The following is a 13,453-nucleotide window of genomic DNA, read 5'->3' on the forward strand; positions in this document are numbered from 1 at the left end:
AGGGTTGTAAAGAAAGCTTTTCGCACATTGGCCTTCATAAATCAAAGAACTGAGTACAGTAGGAGAGTTATTATATTGAAGTTGTATAAGACATTGGTGAGGCTTAGTGGAGTATTGTGTGCAGTTTTAGTCACCTAACTACAAGAAAGATGTAAATAAGGTTGAAGGAATACGGAGAAAATTTATAAGGATGTTGCCGGGTTTGGAGGACTTCTGTTATAGGAAAAGGTTGAACAGATAAAGACCTTGGAACATAAAAGATTGGGGAGAGATTCGATAGTTACACATAATTATGAGGGATATAGATAGGTTAAATGCAAGCAGGCTTTTTCCACTGAGTTTCAGTGGGACATCAACAAGATGACAGGTTAAGGGTGAAAGGTGAGAAATTTATGGGAAATGTGAAGGGAAACTTTTTTGCTCAGAGGGTGAAACATGCTCCTAGTGCAAGTGGTGCATGAGAGCTCGATAGCTACATGGATAGGAGTGGTATAATATTCTGCAAAGTCCCAACCTATTCTTGATCCAGCATTGCACTCCAACTTTTGAATGATATTAAATTGTTGCTGCCCAAACACCAAAAGAGGTCCTTTTTAAGATGTGAAAGAAATGTTTCTGCTTTGCTTTGTAGTTAGTCCTCTACTTCGTGGAGCATCCAACTTCGGATTGTGAAATTAGCAGAGTGGTTGGTTTCGTTGTATAACGGCCAATAGAGTAGCAATGCCTGCATCCTACATCTCAAACATGGTCAGACTGAAGTGACACTCAGGCCCTAATTCGTGGTCAGTAGCTTCTATCAGTTCCCAGTAAGTGAGCACAATTGACATTCGGCATACAAATAACACGGAGGTGTGGGTAATCCAGTTGTTACAAATTACTATACCATTGGAGAACTTATTTACAAAAGCTACCCTCTGATCTTGGCGTCAGAAATCAGACATAGACTTAGGAAAACTTGGCATTCTTTGCTAGCCTCAGTGGATGATTAAACAGTTACAAGAACAGACATGTTTTCTTTCTGCATTAAATAGAATATGTACACATAACTGTTATGTAGCTGGTCTTCGTATCTGTACATGATCAGAACATTTCCAGCAACAGGCTGCAGTCTGTGTCATGGGTTTGAACGCTCTCTCAAGTTAATGCTAGACAACAACTATCACTTTTCCTTTGTGTATCCTGTTTGTTATTTCCTCAAATAATTCCAACATATTTGTCAGGCAAGATATTCCCTTAAGGAAACCATGTTGACTTTGGTCAGTTTTATCATATGCCTCCAAGTACCCTGATCCTTAACAATCAACTTCAGCATCTTCCCAGCCACTGAGGTCAGGCTAACGGGCCTATAATTTCCTTTCTTCTATCTCTTTCCCTTCTCAGAGTTCAGTGACATTTGCAGTTTTCCAGTCCTTTGGAACCATGTTAGGGTTTGGAGTTTCTTGACAGATCATTACTAATAGCTCCAAAATCTCTTCTGCCACCTCTTTCAGAACCCTGGGGTGTACACCATCTGGTCCAGGTGACTTGTCTACCTTCAGACCTTTCAGTTTCTCAAGAACCTTCCCTGTAGTAAAGGCAACCCATTCGCTGCGACTCTCCCCAGTAGATTGTCCTCTTCAACAGTATCCAAAGCAGTATGCTTGTTATTGAGGGGCACAGTCACAGAGGTACTCTGCACTGGCTGCCTGTTTCCTTTCCATCTCCTGAGAGTAAACCGGGTACCTGTCTCCTGCAACTTGGGTGATAAATAGGAACTACAGAGAGATAGTCACTCCTGTTTTCCATATGAGCCGAAGGTCATCGAGCTGCAGCTTCAGTTCCTTAACATGGTCTCTAAGGAGCTGCACTTGGTACAGATGTGGTTATCCAGGAGCCTGGCAATCTCCCAGAGTTCCCACATCTCGTGTAAAAAACATAACACAGCCCTTGAAGTCATTCTTACTGCACTAGCTGCTGAAGAAGAAGAAACTTGCCTTGCCCATGCCTGTTGAGCTAAAGCCTCTCCACTTGTTCCTGCCTTATATTTATTTTCCCTTGCTAATGAAATGTGATAGTGTTGAATTGCAGGGTGTTGTACTTTTGGTCAATTATAGAACTGCCCATTCAATCAGCTGGTTCACACTGGTGGATCTATCATGCGCTGAAGGCTTTGAATACTTTGAATTAAATTTGAATGGTTTTCCCAAATGTTGAGAGTTTAAACAAAACTCCATATGGTTTCGGTCCCATTCAAAGCATCAGAGTTCCATTGTAAGAAACCCCAGCAGGGATGATCAGTAATAGAAAAGTGAAAAAATTAGGGTTAAAATTGTGCCTGACAATTGTCAAAATTTGTATGTTCAAACATTCTTTGCAAAATTTGAAATGAATGAAAAGTGCATGTGAATCATAATGTTAACCATGAACACACCAGAAGTGGAGAATGAATCTGTCTGGAATACATCTGTATTACAATTATCTTCTGAGCCAAAATAGGTAGGTTAACAGTGGGCTGAGTCAGAAAGCCATATCATGTGCCTGACTGTAGTTCTTGGAGGTCTGAGTATTAGTACCTTTTTAAGAAGATTGTGGTAACAGAAACTGATACAAAGACTTGCAGTATTGAAAGGCTTGTCATACGAGGAGCATTTGCCTCTGGGCCTCTACTCACTGGTATTCAGAAGAATGAGAGATGACTTCATTGAATGTTGCACAGCCTCGATGGATTGGATGTGGAGAGGATGGTGTATGGTAGGGGAGCCTAAGATCAGAGGGTACAGCTCAGAATAGAGGGGCATCTGTTTAAAACAGAGATGAGGAGGAACCTCTTTGGCCAGAGAGTGATGGTTCTGTGGAACTCATTGCCAAAGATGGCTGTTGAGACCAAGCCATTGGGTATATTTAAGGCAGAAGTTGATGGATTCTTGATTAGTCGTGAAGGTAAATGGGCAGAAGGCAGGAGATTGAGGCTGAGAGGGAAATTGGATCAGCCATGATATAGTGGAGCAGACTCGATGGGCCAAATGGCCTAATTCTGCTCTTGTATCTTATTCTCATAAAAGAGTTAACTATATTTGAGTACAAGTGACATATTATGATGTACTTCTGATCACTATGGTTCAGCTATGATCACTTTGTGTTAAAATATACTTTTGTTCCAAAAAAGATACTGTGTGCCTCTGCTGCTGCAAGTGGGGTTTTCATTGCACCTTTGCACAATGTACTCGTGCACATGAAAATAAACTCAACTTTAGTAAATAATATTCCATCTTTGATTAGCAAGGAGATAAGTATAGACTGGACTTGTCAGTACATTTAATAGTGTTCAACTACAACAGGCCTTTCCATAACTATGAGGAAATTCTTAGCTACTGGCATGGTGAATATGCAAGTAAAATTCACGTTTAGTTCAAATTCTAGACCACTAATTAAAAGGCTACCCATTAGATAGATGTTTCTTGTTTTGCTTTCCAGTTTTTTTTCCCAAGCCAGCTTGGTTAGATTCCTTCAAATAAAACTGGAATTTCCTCTGGCGGCTGATTACCAGCTTTTGAAATTCATATTGGAGAAAGCCATCCTGTTTCCTTGGAACACACACAAAATGCTGGAGGAACTCAGCAGGCCAGCCAATACCTATGGGGAAAAAAGTACAGTCAACGTTTCGGGCTGAAACCCTTTGGCAGGACCACTTTGTGTATGTGCTTGGATTTCAAATCCAAATTTTATCTGTTTGTTTCCTTGGATTTTTTTTTTGGATTATACAAAATCTTGGCTTTGAAACCCCAGTTGATAGAAATTGGCAAAAAAACACCAGTTGACTGAGTCTAGGAGCTGTTCTACTGACAATAAAAGAATGACCATTCAGGAAATGAAAAATTCTCCAAAAGCAATTTTCTAGGGAACTGAACCTCATTTGGCAATTGGCCTCATGACTCGCCCAAAACATATAGCAGCTAGTGTATCTTGAGTATTTGGCTAATTAAGCAGTCTTGTTTTTTTTGAGGCAAAGAACTTGCTGCTGGGGGGGGGGAGGGCGGGGGGGAGTTAAACTCAGTATTTGTGGGGGTAAAATAGTTGTCAACATTTTGGGTTGAGGCCCTGTATCAGGACTATGAAATAGTCAGCTATGTTTTGTGTTAAAATGAGAGTTGGGTTTTTGATTATATAACTTTAAATGCTTTCACTGAAGTTTTTGTTTCGATGCATTAATAGCAAATTTGTGGGTATAGGCAGCATTACTAAGGCTTCGCTTATCTCTAGTTTCTGATGAAGTAGCCTATATTTGCTGCATTTCTCTGAAGTTGATGCTTGAGATGCTACTAAAAACTTTGGTCACTAAATACTGCCTTGATCACTTTCCTGATGGCCAAATGCAAACCAAAACACTTGACCTTTTGGACAGTCTGCTGCTGACTTCAATCTCTGTAAAATAACCAGTCCATTAGGCTAATTTGCCTTATTACCTGACCATCTTCAATTTTAACATTTTTATTCCATTAAGTTGCTCTGATCTGTCCCTTGTATCTAAAATAATGCAATTCCCTTTGTTTATAGTTTTGCACATCTGTGACTTTCATTACTTCAATTTTGGCCGTGCCCCATTTTTAATTTGGGGCACATATTCTGGGTTTCCCTTGTCTTCATGTATATTAATTAATCCACCAACCTGCATGTCTTTGGGACATGGGAGGAAACTGTAGCAACGAGGGTAAATCTGTGTGGTCACAGAACGTGCAGACTCAACTTGACTACATTGGATGTCTGGATTTACAAACGTTTGTAATTCTTGAGCTGTGAAGCAGCAGCTCTACTGACTGGCCCACCTCTGTGCTACTTGCTGTGTAGATTGTCTTACTGTCTGTTCTGTAATATTACAGAACATTTATTTGTCAATTTAATATCTTAAAACTTCATTTATAAAACAAGTGCTTTGTGTGTGCTAATTCTCTGGATTTTGATTCTGTTGTAGAGCCACTCAAAGTTCGTTAACTGTGTGCGATACTCTCCTAAGGGAAAATTGTTTGCTTCTGCTGGTGCAGATGGGAAGGTCAGAGCCTTTATTTGTTAATTATCTGATTTGACTTTGTTTGTGACTTGCAACCTCTTTTTTTTCCAGGTTGAAATTTCAGTTTTGTGCTCCTACATGTTCTGACTGCATGCTGAGGCAACTTGTGCTTGATGAAATTACACAGTCACTCAAGACTGTCAATATCTATCAGCAATTTTTGCTTTTAAAAAATCTTTATGAATTATATTATAATTTACTTAAAGTTAAATTATTTAACTTTAGCCTCCTTTGCTAAGGAAAGTAAGTTGATCTTTTACCGTAATGAGAAGTGCTCCTTTAACTTGAATAAAGCTTGAGAGAAAGCTGTATTAAATGTGAATTATTTGTCATTGACATCAAAGAAATGAGTTGTTTTATGGTGCAAAAAGCTTCAAAAATTTAAGTTTCAAAACTATCAAGTTAAGTAGTCAGTATAACATCTGCACATATTATGTTAACATTTATATTGCCATGCAGTTTTCCCAATGTTGGATATACGGTATTAAAAGTGGATAGTGTTGTGATTATAAACTTTATCCTGTAACTTGTATCTTTGTCATTCTAGAGATAAAACTGCTTATGACTAGTAGATCAATGTAATATTAAGATCACAATTCCAATTTCAAAGCCTTATTTCAGATGTTGTGTTTTATTTTATTGACTCATAAGCATTGATTCTAATAAGTGTTTAAAAACATTATTTCAAAATTAAAATTAGTAGGAAAATACAATAATTTTGTACACATTGAAATCTAATCCAATCTAAAACCATAGCATAACTTTAAGTAATCACTTGTAGTTATGTTGTGTATTTTAGATCCATAAATTTTCTATGGCTGCTTATTTAAGTTTATATTCGCCATAAGGAATGCCGTTGAATATGCTTGGCATCAGCTTCAAATTGGCACTTCATCAGTTTAAATATGCAAAAAGGCACCTGAAGCTTTTGCAAAATATGCTAGAAAATTAGTCCATCTGAGCTCTGTATGGTTTTATCAGTTGGAAACTACTTGAGAAATGATAGGGAAAATAGTAGCGTGGATTCTGGTTAATTGGGGCAGGTTGTCAAGCACTGGTAATGGTTCTGTTGGACATGAATGCAAGCTGGTATATGGCTAGCGAATGTTAATTTCTACAGAATCTGTGAAGAGGCACTGTGCATTGAAATTGTCAATACTCATGGTAACAAAGATCTGAGTGAAGGTTCCGAATTCTAATAAACTGATGCGTGAGCTAAGTTGGGAGATACTTATTTTGTATTTTAGAATTAGCAATGCTGATAGTTGTAGTGTATGATCATCAAGTTTGTCTTTGCCAAATCTATGTCAGTGTTTCACACCGTCTACTTCTGGTGTTGTTATTTATCAGGCAGGAGGAAGGAAGGTATCAGTAGCAAGCAAACATAGTTCCTTTGTGTATGGAAGATGGTTCTTCTACAATTTGCCATTATTTAATTGAATTAAATTTTTACTCTTTTGTCAGATCTGCATTTTTGACACTTTAGAAACTGAAAAGTGAGATTTGGTTTTTGGGTAAATTTGGCAATCATTTTCAAGCATTGGAAGTTGTCGATCAATAACAATAAGAAGCTAATGTTAAGGATGAAGAATAATACTTAAGTAAACTAAAAACTACAGTATGGATATGGGAACTAGTGTAGACATTTTTTGATTATTTCTAATTATGGCCAAAATGAAGCCAATATGTTGGGTCACAGCTGATTGGTAGTTGGAAATACATGAACTCGAGATTTTGCAGATGCTGGAAATCCAGATCGATGCATACAAACTGAGACAGGAACTCAGAAGGTCAGGTAGCATTCTATGGAAATGAATAAGCAGTCAACAATTCAGGCCAGGACCCTTCATCAGAACTGGAAATGAAGGGGGAAGATGCTAGAATAAGGCGGGGTGTGGAGGGGTAGGAGGACAAGCCAGAAAGTGATAAGTGAAGCCAGGTGATTGGGGAGGCACTTGGAAGCTGGGAAGTGATAGGTGTGAAAGGTAAAGGGCTGGATAATAATGACCCTCATGACATTATTCTAGTTTTACAGGTGCTGCTCTTAGATAATGTCAACTTTTTTGGGAATCTTCCTCAGGGCTAGAAACACTGTTCATTTCTGTAAAAGAGAGGATTTTTGGGGGGATTGTTTCTTTCACCATTATGTTTAAATGGTTCATTTGTTGTCTTTTGCTGCAGAGTCTTGTATTAAAGGAATCAGCATGTTATATTCTATTTTATGAAATAATTATTATCTGCCTGTAATTTCAAATAGATTTTTCTCTATGATGGGAAAGATGCAACTCAGTTAAGTTCTCTTGGACAAGATGAGGCCCACAGTGGAGGTATATATGCTGTAAGTATTTTCTTTTCATGGTAACATTGTTTTAACTTTTACTCGAATATCCAGCTTTTGCTGATAGGCACATGCCTCTACCTGGACTGAATTTTTTTTCTTAAAATCCAACTTTTATATATCCAACACCACACACACACACACACACACACACACACACACACACACACACACACACACACACACACATTTTGTCATTTGGAAATGTCTTTTTTCCCATTTTTCTGTTGGTTACTTGACATTTACAATACAGCACCTACTTTATAAATTCACATAAATTTTCCAAAAAGTGCCAATGGCCGGATGATCAGTTTTTATTGGCCAAGAGCATAAAGGAAGATCCACACAGTCTTCTACAGGAACTCAGCAGGTGGAGGAGCATCAATGGGAGAAAATGATTGATGCTCTAGGTCTTGCACCACTCAGTCCATTGTTCAGTTCAGAATCCTTTCTTGTCACTGCCCTTTTCTCTATGCTGGCTATTTCTCCTCTCCGCTGTCAATCCTGACAGCAGGATATAAACCTGAAATACTAACACTGGTTGGGTTGACCACTAGTTCCTCCAGTAGACTGTGTTGATGCAGATACCAGTATCTAAATTCTCTTGTGTCGTCAGAGATGGCTCTCCTGCCCCTTGGAATTGATACCATTGGATATTAAGAGTACATTGAAAGAGCAAACGGAACCTAGATGGCAACACTTTCTTCATTCTCTATTTACAAGACCAGTCTAGGTTTTTAAGATGGACCATGAATTTCAAATTCATTGCCCCATAATGATGTTTTCACTTACTAAAGTATTCTGCAAGCTTGAACCATGTGGTAACTCGGTTTAGAAGTTACTGGAAAACTATCAGTAAGTTGACATACTAACTCATTTATGTGCCATATTTTAATGTTTGTGTTTTATTGCAATCAACAGATTAGTTGGAGTGATGATGAAAGATATCTCCTTTCTGCCTCTGGTGATAAGACTGTTAAACTATGGGATGTTGAAACCAATACTGCAGTGACAACATTTAACATGGGATCTGATATACTGGACCAACAGTTGGGCTGCTTGTGGCACCCAAAATATCTGCTGAGCATTTCACTTTCTGGATATATCAACTATCTGGATAAAGATAATCCCAACAAGCCTCTCCGTGTTATCAAGGTATTTGTGCATTGTCAATTTCATTCACGGATGCAGTGTTTTCATGTCATACGTCAATCAGGAAGCAAGTTATCTAAAAAATAGTCTATCATTCAGACTTTGACAAAATATAATTTGAAATTAAAGTTCAATCTGGATGTCATTAGAAAAATTACACTAGGGTGTGAAATACTAAAAAAATAGTTTTCTAAATTATCAGGTTTTCCATGTTAAAGGTCAATAATGTATGTTTTGGAAATGTGGATTCCTCGTCCTCCTCAAGAATCAGCAGTGACTGTCAGTGCCTCATCGTGAAATTGCATACCTTACTAAGGATGGTGTTAATAAACATAACTGATAATTCATGAACTTGAGCGTAAAAAAAGTAACGCTAGCTATATTCAGTTGCTGATGACCAACTTGAAAAACTGGGATGAAGTCAGATGGGAAAGTACCAATGCAGTAAGATTTTCTTAGAGGGGTGGAAATATTTATGAAATATAAAATATACTCTACCTTTCAATCTGAGTTATATACAAAAATGCTTTTGGCGTAGTTTAAGAAAGTATAATCTTTTGTCTAAATAATGAAATTTTATTGTTTTTTTTTCCATCCTACTTTCTCTGTACTCCCTCTTTTAAAAGTTGACCCAACAACATAAAGTTTTTGCTGCATTGTAATATTAGCTCTAGGGGTTCCACCTTCTCCACCACCCCCATCCCTAAACTTTGCAAGCTGTTTCTCCCAATATTAACAGCAGAAAATTCTGGAAATATTCAGAAGATCACACTGCTTCTGTCAAGTGAAATGGACTTAATATGTTGAAGGTTCCCAGACCTAAAATTTTCTCCTTTTAACTAACTTGCTGAGTTTCCAGTGTTTTCTATTTTTATTCCAGATTTCCAGAAATATATTTTGATTTTCATTTTCCTACAATTTTATCTTTATGATGACAGTGCTGTGCACTGTTTTACCAGACAATCCCTGTTCCCAGCAGAGCTATAGCAGCCATTGTACAAAGTGGACAGTTTGATCATTTTAATTGCATTGATCCCTCTGAGTACCAGTTCCTTGTTGACAGTTGTTTATCCTACATTTTGCATTAACATTGTCTTACCTAACTGTCTTGTAACTTCTACCATCCAGAGGAAGAATATTCTCAAAAGCTTGTTAGTTGTTGTAAATTAAAATGATGCCAAGCTCTGTGGAATCTGAAAGTGCAGTATCAGGGCAGCTTCTGCGAAAAGCTTTAGCATGTTGCTTATTTAAATGCGTATGTGATACTTCAAGTGGAAGAACAGCAAAAAAAAAAGGCAAAGGAATTATTCAGCTTTTTTCTCTTCCTGTTTGATTTGGGTTTGCACTTTGCCTGTGCAATCTATGGTTTTAAGTTAGTATTGAGATAGCATTTTTTTTTTGTTTTTAAAAGTGATTAAAAACAATGGTTGGCATTCTGCTTGTTTGTGCATTAAGCATTGTTTCCAAATTCTGGCTTGTTGAATTCAAATATGCCTGCAGTTCGGGTGTTAGAATGGATCAGGCAGCAGTGGAAGTCAAAATGGGCTTTAATCTGAGTTGGGACTTTGTAAGATGGTTATTTTCCTCTGGTTAGCATGCAGTCTATTTTATGTACAGATCAAATATTAAGAAATTCTAATCTAAGATTATCAAAACTCCAGATTATTTACATGTAATTTATGACATGCATGTCATTTTGCTTGCAAGTGATCTTCATGTGGCGGTTATGGTGGATTTTAACTAATTTTGTACTTTAGCTTGTCTTCTGTGAAATGATTTGTGCTTTAAATTATCTTCATGAAGAAACCCATCCTCTTAAGGTTCTGTTACTATTAATATGGTGAATATGATCAGAATTCTCTTGGGGTATAAAGATTGGAGGAACACTTAACCTTCAGCATAGGAATCATACCTCTAGTGCTAAAATAACTGTAATTGATATTGTTGGCTTTAATTGATATTGTTTCTTTATGTGCAGAAAGGCAAAATTTTCTGGATCTTATGAAAATGTTATTTACATTTTACTTTACATGAATCTACCAGAAGAGCACATGACATTTCATTTCATAGTAGTTGTAAGAGCCAATTATAAAGTTGAATTACAGTGGGATTAAATGTATGTCAGGTTTAGATACTTCATTAGCTCTGTCATTTGGTACGATTTTTTTTGTAGTTTGCCAATGTATCCTGAGAAACATGCTTGTGTGACCTTATCAATTGTAAAAAGTATCATGTACAGACGTGCTTGAAACAATTTGAAAAGAGTTTATGCTGTAGGGGAAAATATGACTTTTAATGAGGGCACTAATAACAGGTTGCTATGTTGCACAATTAATAGCTTGATCCTCTCCACAGCGGGCTGACAATATTGGAACATTGTTATAAACTCCAAACACCTCTATAAACTGGCTAGGATATAAATATCTGGCTGGGGGTGTTGAATGAGGGCCATTAAAAATGTGCACATAACAAAAGAGGGAAGGGATAAGATTCATTTGTGTATGATGCGATCATGGGGTGATTTGTCTGTGCCAGGTTACTTTTATTTTGGTAGAATTACTATTCTCGCGTTTAAAGTTTAATCTTTCATGGGTTTTCTCAATCTCTTATGGTATCAAAATGTCATTCTTTCTTGAGCTAAATTCACAATAATGCACCTCCATATGGGTCCTCCCAGTTTACAAATGCATCTTATCTGGAGTGATAAATGGGGATAGAATTCCTGATTGTAGCACCTGGGTGGGAAAGGGGCATTTCTATGTTCCTTCTCTCCTCACCTGCACCACCCCTTGTGAGTTGCAGCAATTTTTTTTGGGGGGGGTGGGAATTTGAGCCCAATAGAGCAGAAATGGGTTGCTCCCATACTGAGGCCAGCCAGTGGCTGCTTTACCCAGGCCCTGGTCACTCTCCCATCACAGCTGTTCATGTGATATTGGAGATCACACACTGGGTTTTCTTTTGTTCCAACCAGAACAGTTATCATGAATAGAAACCTGTTGTAACTAGGTGACTTCAATTATATTTCCAACATAGAGGAAACAATGACTCTTAAGTTTGTGACAGTATAGAATCAGACTAAAGAGGACTGTAGTCCATGTGTGCAAACTTGAATATATTGCACCTAGAGTCCAAATTGCAACTCAAACACAGTATACAAAAGCAAACTGAACAGACCAAGACTGTCCCATTGCACACAACATCTCAATTAGCTTTTTCTTGGCAAATAAATAATTGCTGATAACAAATAAGCCCATGATTTTTTTGAGTAGAATTTCATAGTTTAAGGCACAAAAATTGTCTCTTTTATTAGAAGATTAGAATAGTTTGATTCAATGATGTTTTCATGTTTTTAGGGTTTAGATGTAGCGAAACAGTTCCTTGATCCTTACAATTTCTGAAACTGTGTAGTGCCTGTGCTTGGTCTAAAATGCTGTCCTCCACAAAACTTGAATCATCCCTGGAGCATTGACTTTGGTTTGGGTGCTTCAATAATATTTGTTTAACCTTTTAAAGACCATTGCCATGTTAAAAGTAGAAAATTATTTGGAATTAATTAACCAGGGTATATGTGTTAACCTTTTGTGACAAGTTTGAAAGATTTTGTTGCGTTTGGCTTTTCTTTCATCTGTTTGACTTATCCTCAATCGTGTTGTTGGCCTGGGTTGCATACACAACCAGATTATTTTTGTATCTGTGCATCTGTATGTCCTAAGTTTTGATAATATTGTTTTATTTTATAGGGACACTCCAAGTCAATTCAGTCTTTGACTGTTCACACTGATGATGGGAAGCAATTTATTTACTCGGGCAGCCATGATGGTCATATAAATATCCTTTTATTTTGTTGTGGATATTTTGACTGGACTTCAGTCACATGCCGAAATATTTAACTGCATAGCTTAGAACATAGTGGATAAAAATAATTTGCCTATTTTATTTCATTCAATTCCATAAACTTTGTTTGGCTATAATGAATTATGGTTTTTTTTGTAGATTCTCATTAAAGATTTTAATTTGTGTTATCCCCAATTTGTTCTACCCAAATTTGCTGAGCTTGAATTTGTTGTTGCTTATAAATAGCATTTTGGTGATACTAGATTTTAGGAAGTGATTTTGATATTTAATAGTAATGAGAACCTATTTATTTAAGGAACTAGGTTTAAACAGTAATGTATTTGTTTCTGTCATCCTGTTTGGAATCATTTTCTTCATGCTGATATTTTCTGTAAAATGTGACTTGGGCAAAATGTTTTATTTTCTTCGGTAACAATGCACTGTATTTTCAAATATGGCCATCTTAACTGCCTGAAATTGAAATATTGCTGTTTTATTTATGAAATGGAGTATATTTCATAAGAATTCTGCATGACCTCTCTTAAAGTATTTTATTTCATCAACCTTTTAAATCTCCTCTGATAGAGGAACTATAGGCCATTTTCAGCTTTGCTGTCAGTGAAGTAAGCTGTTATCTTTATTGCAAACATCTGTAAAACACTTCTATTAGTAAGTTGAATCAGAATGTTTTATTCAAGTTTCAAGCATTCATTATTTTGCTGTGTAAAGTCACTGATCATTCCTGAAACGTATTCAACAGGAGTAAAATCCAGGAGTCAATAGGACGTAATTGGAATTGGGTATTTAATTACCATGCATGTTTTCCTGTAGATTATTTAAAATAAATTTGATATTCATGCTACTTGTGATCATGAGCTATTTTGAAACCAATACAGAAATTATAAAGTATATTTAGTTAGGAAATTTAATGATATCTACCCTGGTTGATTTGGTTAACAATTGACTCAATGCAACCATAAAAATTTGGGGCAAACATTTGGTTTGCACTGAGCCATGCACTAAAGCAGCAGTTGCCTTGTACAATTTTTCTCCATGGGAATTTCCTGTAAAAACAGTCTTCTTCC

General features: G+C 36.9%; 1 protein-coding gene across 1 annotated transcript in view; it reads left to right on the plus strand.

The window, feature by feature from the left end:
* The window catches only part of wdr1 (WD repeat domain 1), a 44,218-nt gene that overhangs the window by 14,354 nt on the left and 16,411 nt on the right, over positions 1–13,453 (plus strand). The window contains exons 6-9 of the mRNA XM_063043437.1: positions 4,949–5,026; positions 7,302–7,382; positions 8,304–8,537; positions 12,275–12,362. Coding sequence (XP_062899507.1) covers positions 4,949–5,026; positions 7,302–7,382; positions 8,304–8,537; positions 12,275–12,362 — 481 coding nt within the window. The remainder of the gene's footprint in view (positions 1–4,948; positions 5,027–7,301; positions 7,383–8,303; positions 8,538–12,274; positions 12,363–13,453) is intronic.

The sequence above is a fragment of the Mobula hypostoma genome, chromosome 3, assembly GCF_963921235.1.
Source record: "Mobula hypostoma chromosome 3, sMobHyp1.1, whole genome shotgun sequence".
NCBI lineage: Eukaryota > Metazoa > Chordata > Chondrichthyes > Myliobatiformes > Myliobatidae > Mobula > Mobula hypostoma.